Source organism: Solenopsis invicta, chromosome 15, assembly GCF_016802725.1.
Source record: "Solenopsis invicta isolate M01_SB chromosome 15, UNIL_Sinv_3.0, whole genome shotgun sequence".
NCBI classification, from domain to species: domain Eukaryota; kingdom Metazoa; phylum Arthropoda; class Insecta; order Hymenoptera; family Formicidae; genus Solenopsis; species Solenopsis invicta.
This window is the reverse complement of record NC_052678.1, coordinates 5610818-5628443: the sequence shown is the minus strand read 5'-3', so window position 1 is coordinate 5628443 and position 17626 is coordinate 5610818. Positions and strand designations below refer to the sequence as shown.

The window sequence follows — 17626 nt, the reverse complement described above, 5'->3', positions numbered from 1 at the left end:
CTCGCGAGAGATAATGTAACGAGTTCCGACATGCTCGCTCCTAAATAAGACTGCTACAATAATTGAAAAAAATAATCAACGTTCCGGTCTAAAGCTTTAATAGGTTGCGACAAGTTACTACTCACGAGTAACAAGAAATTTTCTTCAATTACATCGTGGCATTAATTGTTCATCCGGGCGACACTTTCCTGCGGATGATCGGCTGTCACCTCGTTCGCTAATATTGCACGTCAATTAATTGGAAGTAATTTAACATTAAAATATTAATTTAAATAGCGCATGGAGGCTGAAATCACGTACATCATTACGATATACAAGATGAATCTGACAAGAATTAATGATAGAAATCTTTAGCGAATATGAAATTGACATGTCTTTAACAAAATTTTATGAAAGGCTATCACTTTTCAAATTTTTATATCAAAAGCGTAACTATTACCTATACATATAAATCAAATTAATCTTATGAAATTTCTCCAATTCAAATAAAAAAAAATGTTATTATTATTCTATTTTCAATTTCTTTAGAAGATATTGATTTTTTACCCACGACATTTTAAAATTATCAACGTTCAATTTTCTTAATTGAGAAAATTAAAAGCGCGTATTCTAATGAAAAAGAAATTAATGCAGTTAGATAAATTTAGTTTTGTAAAAGCACTTAACAAAAAGTTTATTATTAAAACGTAATCTATTATTAATTAATCTATAAGCAAACAATAAAATAATCACAATTCTTCGAACTTTAATCGATTATTTTAAAAATGATTGTTTTAGTATAAATAAATCTATGTACCAAATTTATTTAGCGTATGGTTTCATATGCAATAACTTTTAAAAATTACATAAATTTAAAAATTGTGTATCATAAAATGTAGAATTATTAAAATCACGCGTATTTTATGAAGAGCTACAAAGATCATAATTAAATAAAATCCAGCATTTATTGCTGTGTCCGTACCAATATTAATGTTACGGATACAGCAAGTAAATCAATCAATGCAACCATTTTTATCCAATCAAATTTTTTTTATATTGCAGATTCCATCATAAATTATTAGACTTGTAAATTAAAACGAATAAATCCTATCTTGTCAAATTTTGTGTTCTGGATAAACCTTGTTTTTCTTTTAATTTTTCCGTAATGCTACACACTTTTAAAAACTTCTTGACCTTTTTATCTTTATAAATATTTTTAAAAATTAGATAAAGAGATAAAAATTAGATTACGTATTTCCCTGAATGTAATAACGATACGAAACGAAACATTAATAATACGATCCAAGTTTAATACTTAAAAATTCATTAATTATTCGTTATGACGCAGAATGCATATCATTATGACATTAGGGCGAGCAATCGGCATTTCAAATTTCCCAGAGACGAAAGGATTCCGCTGTAACACCTATCTCCGAGACTTGCAACCAAGTTCCGAGAACAATAATCTCCCTATCTGTTTGAGATACAATACATCTGTACTCTAAGAAATATAACCCTCTCCCTTGTCATAACTTATCGGTTATTAAAGTTACTTAATATGGTGATGGAAAAGTCGACCCCCTTTCGGAGCGAGTTTCACAACAAAGTTCCCAGAGAAAATCGATTCCACAGACGGCGACCAAGAAAAATTATGTTTACAAACGAAATAGACTAACTTTTTGATATAATTCCGCTGGATTTTAAAATGGAGTTGTCTCTTCAGCGCGCTGAAGATATTACAATAGACGTTACGCCATAGCGGGCATAGACACCGTGGAAAATTCGCCTAAATTGCGTCAGGTTCGTCATTTTTTTTTTTTACTTCACATAACGTCCTAATTATTTACGGCAGCCTCCTTCGCTGTCGCGTATCAACGTCGCGCTGCACTCCGCGTACAGCGTTGAAGTGCACACGTCTGCGCTCTATATATAACTTTTAAGCCACTGCATGTACACCCACACAAATGCGATCCCTACTAACGTTTCGTTATCTGGTTCAATGATCGATTAGCTCTAATCTACTACGGTGTCACAAGGAAACAATTTTGTTTCCAAAGCAGACAGATGCAGTGCGTATATAGCAACGATATTCCATATCGCGCTCATAAATACATTTTTCAAGCGTATATACCGCATTTTGCAGCGAAACGTTTTAGTTGGCTCCTTAAATTTTACATTGCGATCGCGCACGCGCCGCTAATCGCTTTTTAAAATTTCGCGAATGATATACGTATTGTGCCTCTCGATCTCTCTCGCGTTTATCCCGTGTTTGCTTAGTGCGGCCTCCTGCGTTTTTTACGCTATTAAAATCCGCCCGGTATTTGCGCGTATTATATTTATCCTCCTGCACATTTTAATCGAATTCTGCGCGCATTACATTGGTATCTCGCGATAAATCACCTGTGCCGAATCTTGTGCATATATACACACGCTATATTTATATTCACGCCTATACTGAATTTCATATTCTCATTATAATCACGTCGCGTAATTTCGGCGAATTTCGCGCTCGTCTACATCGTGCGCGCTACAAATTGTCTCCCCCTCCTACGCCGCCGAAAATTTTGTATATTTAATATCAATATCGTAGCTATTAATCGACCGATCGCGCGGCGGTCGTGACGTATCGCTGCACTCGCGAACCGGTTCATTAATTACCCGCGAAATATTTTGCCGGTGTCACGTTCACCACGCGCCATTACCTCCCCGGGCCACACGAATTCGTCTCGCTCTCTCGAGGGCAGCCGAGAGAGGAGTCGCGCGCGCGTTCACAGGAGAACGCCAAATCTCATCCCCGATCTTCCCGCCGGATAGTCGGATAATCCCGACGAGCAACGCGACGCACGGGCGCGGCGTTGGCACGGCGAAAGAGAGAGAGAGAGAGAGAGAGAGAGGGAGAGGGAGGAGAGCATTTCCCGCCAGCGTTTATATTCGTTTCGTACGTCGACGGGTACGCGCCGTTACGCGTACCGCGCAGGGCGCACGTAGCCGTGGAGAATCACCGCGCGAACCTTTCTCGCCATCTCCGACTTCAAAGCACACACGGGAGAGTTTTCCCACGAGTTTCCTTTTCCCGCATATCTTTCGCGCGCGCGACGTAGAAACGTCGGCCAGAGAGAGAGAGAGAAAGAGAAAGAGGAAAAGTTACGAGCGGGTCGCCTATCATTTGCCTAAACATGTTTGCCCACCCCTCCCCCCTCTCGCCCGTGGGGTTAAAAAGTCGCGAAAAGATCGGAAAGCCATGTCTCTTCCGGTCTTCCCTCCTTTCATCCGCGAATACCGTATACGATATTGCGTTAGGCGACGAACAGGGCGATATAAAGCGTGATCGTTGGTTGCGCCGTTTTACTGGCGCGCCGGATTCGAAACGCGAATTCTCCCGTATACGCGCGCCGCGCAAGAGCGGCGCAATATACGGCGGATGTAAAAAAGAAACGACGGTAAAATCTTATTATAGCGAATCCCATTTTAGAATCGAGCTGTGCGCGCGTTTCCGCGGTATTCGTGGTGTATCAGACATGTCCGATACTCCGGCTCTCGGTGCGGTAAGTGGCCATCGCCCGGCCGGCGACGCCTTCGAAAATTACGCGGTACTCGCCATAACGGGATTTTACCGTGCGGTTATGTAACTCATGCCACGCGCACCTTCGACAATCGATGAACACAGCACGGCGACGACACAGGTCCAGGCGGCGATCGTCGTCATCCTGGCGTGGTGGCCGCTGGTGGTAGCTCTCGGGCACATCACAGAAAAAAGAAGCACTGTACGCGAACCAAATTCTCCAGTCGTGAACAACTTCAGGTCGTCTCGCAACCGCGGTGCTGCGGTGTTAGAACACAATGGAAAAACTCGGTGCCGCGACGGAGATCGGCGCAACGCCGGACTTTCGGCGGCTTTCTCGGTTAACGCGGTCGACGCGAGCCGACGTCGCGGAAACGTCGCGCGATACGCGATACGGATACCGAAACCACGGGGCTGCCTCCTGCGTTCTTCGTCGCGAAGTGTCGACTTGTGTAACGAGACAGAAGCGTGACCGTGAGGAGCGACCAGAGAGCTCGACGCGCGAAGACCGTCTGCCGCGCGCATTACTTTCGGAGCGCTTCGTGAGACATCGGCAGCCGCCCGAGTTCGCCCGAGCGCGCGAGCCGCGCTCCCACTTCCCCCTCTCCTCGCCCTTCCTTACCACCGGTCGCGCAGCACAACCTGCCGTTACACCGTCCTGTATGCCACCACGTCCCGCGTCCGGACGCGTACCTACTTTCGTTCATATAATCTTACGTTACGCGGCATAAAAATACATAACACGACGAACGGCGAACGACGACACGGTGACGGCGACGCCTGCCTAAAGGACGTTTACGTTTATTTTGCCCTCGCGCGGGGTGTGTCGGCTGTTACCGTTGAATTAATGAACGGCGCAACAGCTTCGCAAACATTGTTATTCTTTCGGATTCCTTTGTTTTCTCTCGATAGCCCAAGTTCACGTGCGTCGCGGCGCGGCACGTTGGCGTTACATTGTATACAAATGATTCGCGACGGCAATTTCACACGGCGCACTCATCGAGATGTATGATATTCGCAGGAAAATCTCGAACGATCGAACGATGCGAAGCAGTGTTAACCTTAAAATATGTGACGTTCCACTCGACATCGCCAGTTTCTAGCACGGAACGACTGCTTCTGTTCGACGAGAAAGATCGCGACGGGACACACTGCTCACGATCGTACGTGTCAATTAACATTCTCCGGCGATTACTCGTTGTTCGATTCGACACTCCCGAGCACTATTTTCACTCGCACTCCACTCTGAACGGGAAAAATATGAGAGAAAGTACGGAACGCGATGCTACCGTGAGACGACGACGGACGGACGCGACGAGAAGCATCGTGAATTTAGCGTCAAGTGGCTGCACCAATCAGAACGAAGGTGCGTAGTTATTTAGATTTTTGTTAGCGCGAAAAAAGATTTTGAATTGCCGTACGTGCCTGACGTTTTTAATTCGGTTTCGTGATACTTGGAGAATTTATGTCGACCGTCTCTCGCGCAAGTAGAAATATGAAACGACGATGGGAAACGGAGTACTTTAAGAAGTTCGCTATTTGAGTCAACGCAATTTCTACGGCGGAGGTGGGAATTAAAGGAGGGAGAATTCAGCCGATAACATAAGTTCAAATAAACTTGTCAAGTAGATTCTTCAAGTCAATCGGAACGTGTGCCGTATCTATAGTTTTGTCGCCTAGAAGTTTCGATAGGTTTGACAAACGTGCTTGTTAAACATATATGTGCAGCTCAAGAATAATTATGTGAAATATACATCAAAGAATTGATATTTAATTAAAATTAAAAATTCAACAATGACAATGAAAGAGTGATTGAGAAATAATCGTTTCATAAAAATAGATTTCAACAAAAATAAGTATAGAGTTATTTGCTTAGTAAAAATTTCTGTTTTCATATAACATAGCATTATTAATTAGAAAAAAGTTGCTAGCCCTTTATTAAATAAATATTGAGAAAAACATGCGTATTTGCTTAAATGATAAAAAAACCAAAAAATAGTTTATACATTCACGGCATTTTTTATATACAATCTAAAATTCTTGAAAAACAAAAACAAAATTTGCACGATTTTCTTTTGCAAATTGCATAGTTGAAACAATAAAGTATATTATTGATAATATTAAACCATTCTATATGTTTGTAGCTTCCTACAACTATTTTGCTTATATTTTTTTCTTTCATATTTTCCTTGCAGTGCGGTCTGAAACAAAATCGTGCAGTGTAAATCAGACATATCCGTAAACAATAACTATGAAATCTTTCTACAAAACTACAATATTAACAGATGTGTGTGTGTGTGTTCTGTGAATTTTTTCATATTTTCTTTAATACCTTGAGGTAGAAGAAATAATGTCAAAGGCAACAGATCCACTAATAAAGTATTAAAAAAACATGTAATATGAAAGTTCAATTTTAGTTTTTTAATTTTATAAATTTTGTTGCTTAATAAAAATATATTATTACTAAATATATTATTACTAAGTCTATCAATTTGTTTTTTAGTTAATTCCTTCTTTACGGAGTCATGTCTGAATTCTGCTATTATTACTTAATGTGTCAATTTTGTGGTCCAATTTCTTAGACACTTTTTTTAATACCGTCTGATAAAATACATTTTCTTATTTGTATTTATATTTTTAAAGTTTTTAAATTTTGTTTAAGAAACATTTATACAAAAATAAAATAGGATGCCAATATTGGCCAATACTAACACTTTATTTTATTTTTGAATAATATTTCTTAAAAGCTAAAAATAAAACTTTAAAAAGGTAAACACAAACTAGAAAGTCTTTCTTCTATTAGTTAAATAAACTAATCAATTATAGATATATAGCAGGAGCAATTAAAGAGCAATTCTTTTGTGTATGTTTCGGTATAATTTTATTTGCAGTGCTAACTTCTGATTGGTCTAAATTAAGCTTGTGACGTCACTACACACGACTTACTTTGATTTACTTGAACAAGCCAATTTGATTCGAGCAAATCAAACGCTTTTTCATACTTCCTTAAACCGCTTGCTCATGCCAAAATAACTGTGATATTTTGTAATCTACACGTTGCGATAAATAAACGTGCTTGCTCATGCATACTTGACTTTGTTTATAAGAACGTGTGTAGCCGGTTTTACGAACGTACAACAAGAGATATCAATTATGATCGCTAACGTTAATTAACTCTTTCCTGCAAGACAGTTCGTCGTTCAATTCGTCGTGCTCAACATTCATTTCCGAGCGCAGAAATTTACTATTAACAGATAAAATACGTAGTGAACACGGCATTATTTCAAACGGGTGGCGTGCCGCAGCGCGAAGCAATGTGAACTTAGCGCTAACAATAAGTGACTGTGTCAGTCGAAACGAAGATGGTCGGCGGCGGCGTCTCCGTTCCGAGGGAAAGATTCTGAATTGCGGAACAGTGCGAGCGCGAAGCGATTCTGAATATACATGTGCGTGCGTGCGTGCGAAGTGTGGAGTTTCTTGAACCGGCACAGCGTTTCGCGTGTATCGCTTACATTAGCGAATCCCGCGCGTATGCAAGGTATTTTCTTCTCGACTCGGGCGCGAATCGCGGTATCGAAACGAACGTCAGTTTGAGTTGAGTGTTAACCTCGCAAGCCATCGAGCTTGGACGGCGACCTCAGCCTCGTTACTTCGGGTGCCCGATCTCATCGTCGGCCGGTGATATCCGCTTATCTCTGCAGCCTCTTGGATTCCGGGACATCCGAGGTATGTATGTATGTATGTATGTACGTAACTCCGGTAGGTTATGTCTCGCGTATACGCGCGTCATAGGTGTGACGCGCGGTATATCTGTCGTTCCGGTTAACGTCGTCGTAAGGCTTAAAGATAATCGCGATGATGTATGAAATAGTCCGACGCAGCTGTTATCCACGATTGTTCCGCGGAATTTCCGTTATCAGACGAAACCACGCGATCGATCTGAAATGATCGAATCTCTATATACGAGAGGTGCGACGTAAATAAACTACTGTCCCCGTGATTTATCCTACGGCTTCGTTTGTTTAGATTGTATGTTCTGTGAACGAGGACGAAGGGGAAGAAGTTACCTTTACCCTTTGTTTACTCTCCGTAATCCAACGCTTTTTTTCGCTGCTTTCCTAGTCCAACCGAGTCATTGGTTGCCTGAAGTGTTCTTGAAAAGGTTTTCGAGCTTTAAAAAAATCTGAAAAAATTCTGCTACACTCTTTCGACATTCCAAAATACGATTTCACATTTATTTAACCTGAAACGTTTTTTTTATTTTTTTTTATACGCGTCTAAATTTGAGGCAGACCTATACGCTGAAAAAAATTTCTAAAAATTTTAATAAATATTTGTTTGAATGGTGGTAATGAAATATTTACTTTGGTATACAAATATTTACTCAATCAAAATGATAGTTAAATTAAATTAGTGATTCTTGTACTAAATAAGTATTTATTTACTTTTGGTAAATTGTACACTTCATTGTAATTATTTAAATATTTATTAAAATTTAATAATTTTTTTCTTTTGGTGTATAACAGATTAATGATGAATTAATATCTCAGCAACATTAAATTGCAGGATTGCGATTGTTGCAGCAACATCGCGAAATGTAAATTCAATATTGAAGAGACACAAACATTCAACGTCCATTCAATCTGTTTTATAAACGTTACAATTCAGCATTGATTTAAATGTAAAATTAGTTTTTAAAGTGTTGGAAAAAAATTTCAATTTAACAATAATATTAATTTTTTCTGTTTTCCAAAAATGGACTGTTTATATATGTGGATAAAAGTGTATTTTACGATATCAGAAAGACAAATTTTGAAATAATAAAAGATCAATATTATTTTTTAAAATTAGATTCTTTTCACAACAATTTAGAAACTTTGCACATTTATCTTATTCAACTTTTTAATAATATAAAAATTATTTTAAATTTCTACAAAATTAAGAATTATTTTATGTAATTATATTTGCTCTCATTAACAAATTAAATTTTTATATTATTTTTTATTAAAAATGTTTAGTCTTTTTATAATTCTGTCTATTATTTATTCCATACATATTATATAAAATTCAATTCTATTTTATTCTATTTATGAGTTTTTACTTTTGCCCATTTTTGACAAAATAAAAAAAAAATGTTAATAATTATTCAATGTTGCAGCAACGTTAATAATCAAAAAATGAAAAATCAATACAGATTCAACATACAAAAAAACATTCACACTTTAGCACTTAACATTGCAATATCTCAAAAATGTTCTGTACTGTATGAGAGAATAATTCAAAATTCGCCTGGGTGTTCAAATCCCCGGTTGCACAACGAAGATTTAACTTGCCACAGCGCCGTGGAATAAATAATTAAATTTATTAGCTCTCCACACATGCGCGTGAACAATATTCAACAACCGCGTTTGCTTACAAATGATTAAAAATCTAAGGTAATTGAATCGGGGGTGAATGAAGATCTAGTTCTTTTTTTGTTCGTATTTTGTGCATGCGTCGTCGACATGGGCGAAACATCGTCGAATTAAATATTTTATAAGGAAAAAGATGCCTCTCGCTCAAGAGGACCTTAATCGCTGAATTTATCTTTAACTTCTAAAGAAATTTTGTAAAACTGTAAATGCCAGCAAAAAGCGGCGGCGAAGTAGTCGCGTTACTTTAAAGCACTTTGCAGAAAGTTAACTCATAATCTAAACAGGGTCTGTGTACAAGCCGACATTATGCGCGAACGACCGTGCCTTTAGAGTGCCTCGGAAAATGCACGTAACATGACTATCTTTATTCCAACTCGAGAGGAAATTTTGGATGCCGCGATAAGGCTAAACTATCCCATCGAAATGGGATTAGTCGCTTATGATCGCGATCTCGCTATCGAAACTAAATGCGAAAGTTATACGTGAACGCGATCGGACTCGACGAATCGGACCAACGCTGCTCCTCGCAGCCGCTGTTATCGCGTCGTGCATAAAGTCCGGGAAAGGAGGCCAAAGATATGTCAAGAAGCACGAGGCGTAGGGCAGGTACCGGCGCGGCGCGGCGCGCAACGAGAAACGAGCGATAACGGACGCGCGTGCTTTCGCAGGCACGCGCGGTTACGCGATTGTATTCCGCGCGGGACACACAACACAATGCAGCAGGGATCGATGTTTACCCGTTTGTGTGCACGATATCGTTGCAGGTTCACCGCGAAAGCGATTCCACGGTTACGGTACGGCGACGCACGTGACCGATATGAACCGTGGCTGCTGCTGCTGCTGCTGTTGCTGCTGCTGCTGCAACCGATACTGCAACAACGCAGAATCCTCACGGGATGCAAGGTTTACTCTCAGCTAAACAGGTAAAAGGAATGTTGATCATGATCTCTCGATGTCGGTCGTCGCGGAACTACCGTCGTTGCATCCCGCCGCGTGTCATTTGCATGTGAATGCGTTCACGGGGCAGACGCACGTGCGTCGTTTGAACACATCTATCGAAATTGTGTCTGCTTAGGCTGTCCATATTTCGATTTACGATGACTGAAATAGATTGCTGTTTTCAGCATAAGGAAAGAAGAGCTTTTTTGTTGCGATTATGTCATTTGTATGCAAATGTGAATTCATCACTATAACTTTTTTCCCCACGTCTCTTATTTTTGTGTAACCATGCATATCGTAATAATTAACATTTTGGCCAATTAATAATGAAGATAATAATTACCTTTCACACGCATGTGTATATAATAATAAATGTGAGAATTATTTTTTAATTGTTGTTTGTGTGTATGAAAATAATAATCGTCGAAAATTGAAATTGATTGGACTTATGCAAATTATATACTGTTTTCGTAACATAAACGATACCTACAATTAGTTATACATTGAATTATAACTGTTTTGATACAATCATCAAATCGTAATGTAGAATAAAGAAGGAATATTTGAACGTCGCGCAAATATTTTTCGAGCTCCAATCGACTCTAAAACAGATAAATCGCGATAAACTGAAACTTTCTAAATACGCGACAAAACGGAATGAAGGATTTCCAAAGCAAAGTTGCAACTCACGAGATGCGCGATTTTATATTTTTTTCGCGACTTTACATCAATGTTGCTGCACGTCTTTTGTTGTGACGAGAATGTTTTAATGAAAGACAGTGAACCAGTATTGCGAAGTCTTTGAAATCTATCACAGTAATAATTTTTTTTTCATGTGCACAGTTAGGATAACAGTAAAAAAAATTGTACACATTTTTTTATTATCAAAAATATATAAATATAACGATAAAAAAAACAAACGACAAAAATGTTTGAAAAAATACCTTGTTTATATAATGGATTACAACGAAATTGGATACGCAAGCGTTAATAACGATACTCGATATCAAAACTCTAAAATTTCAGTGCCATGAAACAATTGTATGCGTATGTGTTTTTGTGTGCGTGTTGTCGGGTGACAAAATAAAATATATCTAAATTCTTAAACCAAAGATCAAGAATATAAAATATAAGTAAAAAGTCATGAAAAATTTTAAAATATATTGATATTAAAAATGATATAATCATTTCCTGTTAAATTGTTTTAATTCGATTTTAATACGAAAAGAACAGTTTTGCAGGATTGTTCACACTTGAGCACTATTATAGTTATTTTGTTAATATAATAAAATTATTTTTAGATTTGTGTAGCTAAAATTGTAGATATTTTAGCTAAACTGAGGGGAAACCACTGAGGGTGCACAGATTTTAAGAATTACTAGGCAAAAATTACTGGTCATTACGGGGGCATTAGTGGGGCATTACTGGGCATTACATAAAATTTTAGGCATTACTAGGCAGTAGTGTACACAATTTTGATCAGCGGTTTCCCCTCGAGCTAAATTCTACGTTTGTTTGAATTTTGGCTTATTTTTGAATTGCCTTAAACAATTCAACATGAACGATAGATAGCTACTTCTGTTATTGTTTTGTCCAATTTTATTGTATTACTCTATGTACATTCATTTATACGTAAAATCTTGATTTGAGATCAAAATAATTTTTGTGATTCAATGTTGAAAGGATTTGTCGATTCGACATCGGTTTGAGATCAAATTAATGAGTCATTAAGTCAGTTTTTTTTAATTGAACTTCTTGCACACTTCATTTTTTTTTATATTAGAGAGAAAAAGAAAAGAAATAATTCTTAATATAAGAAGTTCTAGAGTTTGGTGAAAGATCAAATTTTAATACGGAAATTGGAAGATAAGAAAAGGTAGAGTCGACCGAATTTCCTCGTCGATTCGACATTAAATTAATGTTGAATCGAAGTAAATTTAATAATTTTGATACTGATTCAACGAGTCGTTTCTTATTGAGAAGAATTAAAAAATTAATGGATTTCTGAAGGTATTGCAAATCCTTTCAAGCTTCACAATACCTGTCGAAGTTCTTAATAATTTAGATATCAAAAATTGTTCGAAATTTAACTGGTTTTAATGTCGAAAATTTTTTGACCAAGTCTGAATATCGAATCGAGATTGGATTTCGATCTCTTTTCGATGATCAAATTTCAATATCGTTTTAATATCGTTTTGACTTTTTATTTCTCACTGGGCAAATCTGTACGGCCACAGTTTTTACCGGGTAAAATCTATTTTGTCTTTTACGCTATGACGTAGAATCGCTACAAGCATCGTTAGAACAGTTCGCGGTCCAGAATCTTCTAGGGGTGAAGTTTCGGTACGTGATCTCATTAGCACGCTGTCGTTTCTCCATCGGAAGGTATGCTGTCTATGGAATCGAATAATCGAGTTGGCGATAGTTGTGGACGCGTATGCGTAATCGTATTAGTGGTCGAAACAGCCGAATTCAACGTCGTAATGGCTACCGGTTGTTCCTCGTAAGTTCATCAAGTTACTCAAGTCATCATTTATATTAACCATTTATCCCATGTACATTCTACGACACATGTATAAAATTAACGTAACATTATGAGATAATTAAATGTCTTAGATTTCAATCTTCTTTCTCAAAGAAAAATATTATCGTTTGTTCAAATGTTATTTTAAATATAATTTTTATAAAATCACAATTTTTTTTTTGCGTATTTTGTGTTCTCTACGACAATCATCGCGTGCGATTAAGGAAACTTTCGACAGTATAAGAGTAATATTCTATAGAAAGGGTAACAAATGCTGACACTAGTGAATAATGATCCTTTAACTAGCGTTCATTCGAATTACACGCTTGTATGAATGTGCCTGATTTCTAAACACCGTAGCATTCATTGATATAGCACGTCAAGAAGTTCCGTTAGTACTTAATTTTTGCTTACTCATTGATGGTTATTCTGATATTTCGCGTCTTTATCAAAACATTTACATTTTGTGGCATATTTATAAAGTTGTCAATCTTTAATATACAAGAATTTATGTATTTCTGTAAAAAAATATTAAGATATGATTTTAGCAGAAGTAGTTTGAGAATTAATATTTATCAATCTTTACTTATATACGTGCATTCAGTTTTTTTTTTTAAACATTGTTGTTAGCAGTTGTAAAAGTATTCTCTACAAAGTTGCAAGAGTAACATTCCAAATGCCGAAAACACAATCTGGCGTAACGAGCTGCTGCAACGACAGTAGCTGACGCTGGCAAATGTTGATCCCCTAACTAGCGGCAAGCCGAGATACACGTTTGTATAAACATGCTTCAGTCTAGTACTACTCAATGAATTACAAATTCTTTACTTTATTGGTTAATTAATTATTGATGATTATAGTAAAAACTTCTATTTTCTCCTGGAAATAGAATATATTAAAAATCATATATTTGAACTTTAATAAGAGATTTTTGATAAGATTGAAATAAATTATTCCGTAACAATAAAAACATTTGTATCTTGTGGCATATAGAAAATGATTAATTTTTATGCAAGAACTTATATACTTCTATGAGGAAATATTAGGATATTTTTTTTAAGAAATAATTTAGCGAAATTTATTTCTCAATTTTTATTTCCATGCAATCAGTTTTTTAAATAAGATATTGCTAGCAATTGTAAAAGTATTCTTTGCTGCGAGAATAAAAATGTGTTTTATTTTTCTCTTTTTAATAACTTTTTAATATTCAAATATTAAATTATAAAATTCTATTAAAAAAAAGATTGAGATTTAAGCTTAAACGAATAACGGAGAACGATTTATCGATTTAGATTTTCACAATTTTAACAGATCATAATTTTTTAATGTTTATTTATTTATTACCGAGAGAAATTATACTTACAAATCTCCGATACGTTTTATATAACATGAAACGCAAGCTGCGGCTTACAATTTTATTTCTCGGTAAAATGTAAACGAAATGTAACGAAGACCTTTAAATTACAACTTGTTTGCAAAAAACTTTTCAATTTACGCGATTCAAACGTCGTATCCTATACGGGTTATTACCGTAATCAAACGAACGCAGGCCAATCAATGTAGATTCATGTCGCAGTAATACTTATCTATTACTTTGATCACGAAGCTCTTTCATGCTGCTATCAGTTTACGTACTGGATATATAAGATCCATGGGAAAATATAGTTATTTAGATTATTTTAATTTTTTTAAATTATCGTTTTTATTCCATCATGTTTACGCGAGAAATGAAATACAACTTTGAACAATTTTATTATTTTTAAAATTGCAGGTATTTTTATAAGTACTTTAAAAATTAAATACATTTTAAATACGTAAAACAATATAAGATTCATTTTCTTCTCTCTTTATAAAAAAAATATATAATACTGCACTACAATAATATACAACACAATATTATTACATCGAATACCACACTATAAAAAAAAGCGATTGATACAATAGAATATTTTTACAATCGACTGCTATCAACTTTCAGTTACGTGCAATCGATCGGGAGTATCGGGAGGGGGAACGGGGAGCGGCACGTCTTTTCCCGATTTTCGCGAGGATCTTCCGATGCCGTGGCAGTGGTTGCGGACGGTGATCGCGTCCTGGTGAAACAGGGCGCCGCGGAATGTCGCGTTTTGGTGTTGTGTGTGCGAGATGAATATGAAGCGTTTTGATACGTAGGAAAGAGAGGCTCGTGTCGAAAGGTGCGTGACGAAAAGTGCGTATCGAAAGCACGAAGTGAAAAATGTGGCGTGTGATGAAAAGCGCTTGGAAGTGCTTGCAATGGCATAACGGCTTCGCGAAAATTGTAAGATGTGTACGTAGACACGCAGCGAGCAGTAATGCCAGACGAGGGGAGCAACGTATTTTTTTTTCCGGATGTGATCATCAAAAAGTAAGTCGTAATACAAAGTATATCTACTTTGACATAAGAATTTCTCGCGATTTACGGCAAATAAAATATATTGGAGTAGATTAGAGATTAGGCAGATAAAATTACGGCAGATAAAAAGAATTTTTTCTAGAATTTATTTTCAAAATCGGGGTAGTCGCGGGATAACGTGAATTTGGCGAATTGTATTATTTTTACTTTTAGTAAAATGTAGTTAAATTTTAATGAAATATAATTAAATTACTTTGTTGTATAAAATATTGAGTTGAATGAAATACATTTTACATGTTTCAAATTTTTGTGCTAATTTAATAAAGAGATAAAATAACACACAAAAAATTTGTATTAGGACATAGTTTGAGTCTGAGACGGTGAATTTCTAGAGAAGAAAAAATATTTTTTTCGGTAGAGTGTCAAAGAATATTAAAAAAATTTTTTTCACATTGAAAAAGATTGTATATCCAAAAACTATATTAAATTTTACATAAATGAAGGATTTTTTAAAAACAAGATCTTGAGAAGATCAATTTTTTTTTATTATAAATTTTGTAAAATTTTGATGGATACTTGATGATAAGTTAGAATTATAAAATGTCTAAATAATAATACTAATTTTAGTAATTTCTGATCTAACATAACTCCTAAAAAAAATTTTTACCCAAGTGATAAGCATTTTATAAAAGGACGCCTGAAATATTTCAACCTTTGCCCTGTTTTGAACGCAAAGCAAGTTAATGCAGCATAACATTTCTGAACAAAATTATAGGAACATAAAAGATTAATATAAAAGGTAACACTTTGATACAATTTATTGTAGAAGCACATTTAGTAAAATTAAAATTGATATTTTAATTAATATTTTAAAATTAATATTTTAAATTAACACATACATTTTATATATTTTAAAAAGTTGCTTTATTCCCATTGATATAATTTACAACTTTGCAAGTAACATTTTGAAATCTTTTTTTTTTTCTCTCAATTGGCTTACTACCCAACTTCTCACTTGGTACTTTAATCTCGTAATTATTTGCAAGGATTTTTTCACAATTTTTGCAAAACACTAAGCGTGCGAATCACGTTATATCAGCACGAATGCAATTGTACATTGCGTCCTTAGTATGCCTCGAAACAATTTAAAGTCTCATAATTGACAGGAACATGTGCATCGCGTAACTGTATTAGCATTCATTATTGCGCGCGATGAAACTTCGTGCAAAAATGGATTTGGCTACTCGGCTTCGTTACGCTAATAGGCTCCTTGTTATCTCTTTAACGCAGTAGGTACTCTCGGTATCGCAATTAGCATCATCCTATCAACTTATTTATTTTGCTATTTTGAATTTGGGGCCGAACCTGATTGCCTGTTTATACTTGTCCTAGACGAGGGGATGCATTGTCTGAGGGTTGCTAAAGGGATCACCAGCTACAAAAGTATGCAAACGAGTTCTCGGGATAAAATTGTACGATAATTTTCTTTCTTCGCAAGAGGATAGAAATTCCACGATAATGTAATGCCGCTACTGGAGCTTACCGCGACCAAGGCGGATATTAAAGAGAGGTAGAGAAAGAACATATTATTGCAAGAGAACGTGAACTTTAAAGTCACTCGTAGTTGCACTCGTAGTTTCGATAATGTTCAAACAATGGTAAGAGGTGGACGAAGATCAAACTCGCTGTGAAATTTCCATAATGTCTCCTCTTATCGTTATTTAAGCAAAATCTAATATTGAAGTTTCGGCCTTATAAACGTATTTTTATTAAAGCTGACACTTGTTGAAAATCTTCGCGTAATTCCGTAGACATCGTAAATCGCGTATTTCTTTTTCTCTCTTTCACATTTATTGTGCCTGCTAAGGGCATTATCCTGTCAGTACCAGTGATAATAATTGGATTGCAATTATTGCATGCAAATTATTTGTTCTTCAGTAGAAACGTATTTGTTATTTTTTTATAATGATTGATTAACTATTACATTTTAGAAGAATAACTCTGCTATGTAATTGTTTGAAAAAATAAAATTTATCATTTTTTGATAAAAAAAATATTTTTTAAATTATTTTGGATATTTTACTGTTATTATATTTTTTGCATTTAATCTTATTTTCGTATTTAAAGTTGTAATTATTAATTTATTATTTATTGCAAGATTTAAAATTTTGAAAAAAAAGAATCGTAAGAAATATTTATTAAAGACTTGGGCAATCAAAACAAAGATAAATTTTATTTTCCAGACAAGTACCTGATATAATAATTATTACATGTTGATATTATATGTATAGAATATTTATTTACCTTTAGCATGATATTTATTACATGTAATAATTATAATTCTTTAAAAATAATGTGTGTACTAAAGCTTTTCTATTTTTATTTGAAAAATTAAATAATGTAAATACAATGATTAACTTGTCATTAAAATATAAGATGTAAATGTATTAATCGGACTTCAGCATGTTTGTCGAATTACAAGCAAATAATAATATTATCCTTAAGTTCCGATACTTGAATGAAATTAATTATTATGCCAAGTAAAGCTAATTAATGCACAAAACCAAATGTAATCTGCGGCAATATATGTAATAGCATGTTCATCAAAAATGATAAAGAAAGCAATAGGACGTTTAACATGAGTTTAATTTATAAACGCTCTTTCGGCATTTCTAGAAAACATTTAGCCCATGTTGGCCTTGATGTTTGTGTTATGACGCGCGATCTTGGCGTTCGTGTTGTAGCGCCGAGAACGGTTATCGTCGTAGGGTGCGTTGTGTTTGCACGAGATCGCTATGCTATTATTTCTACCGCAGAGCTCAAGTGGATAGTAA

General features: G+C 35.7%; 1 protein-coding gene across 4 annotated transcripts in view; it reads right to left on the bottom strand.

Moving 5' to 3' along the window:
- The window catches only part of LOC105200974 (fasciclin-3), a 309340-nt gene extending 305246 nt beyond the window's left edge, over positions 1-4094 (bottom strand). For 2 of the 4 annotated variants that reach the window (XM_026138068.2, XM_026138069.2), the window contains exon 1: positions 3625-4087. In XM_026138068.2, the coding sequence (XP_025993853.1) occupies positions 3625-4066 (442 nt within the window). In that variant the 5' untranslated portion in view covers positions 4067-4087. Of the gene's footprint in view, positions 1-3624 lie in introns of all 4 variants that reach the window. The other 2 variants (XM_026138067.2, XM_011168784.3) reach the window with 2 other exon arrangements.
- Between the last annotated feature and the right edge of the window lie 13532 nt (positions 4095-17626).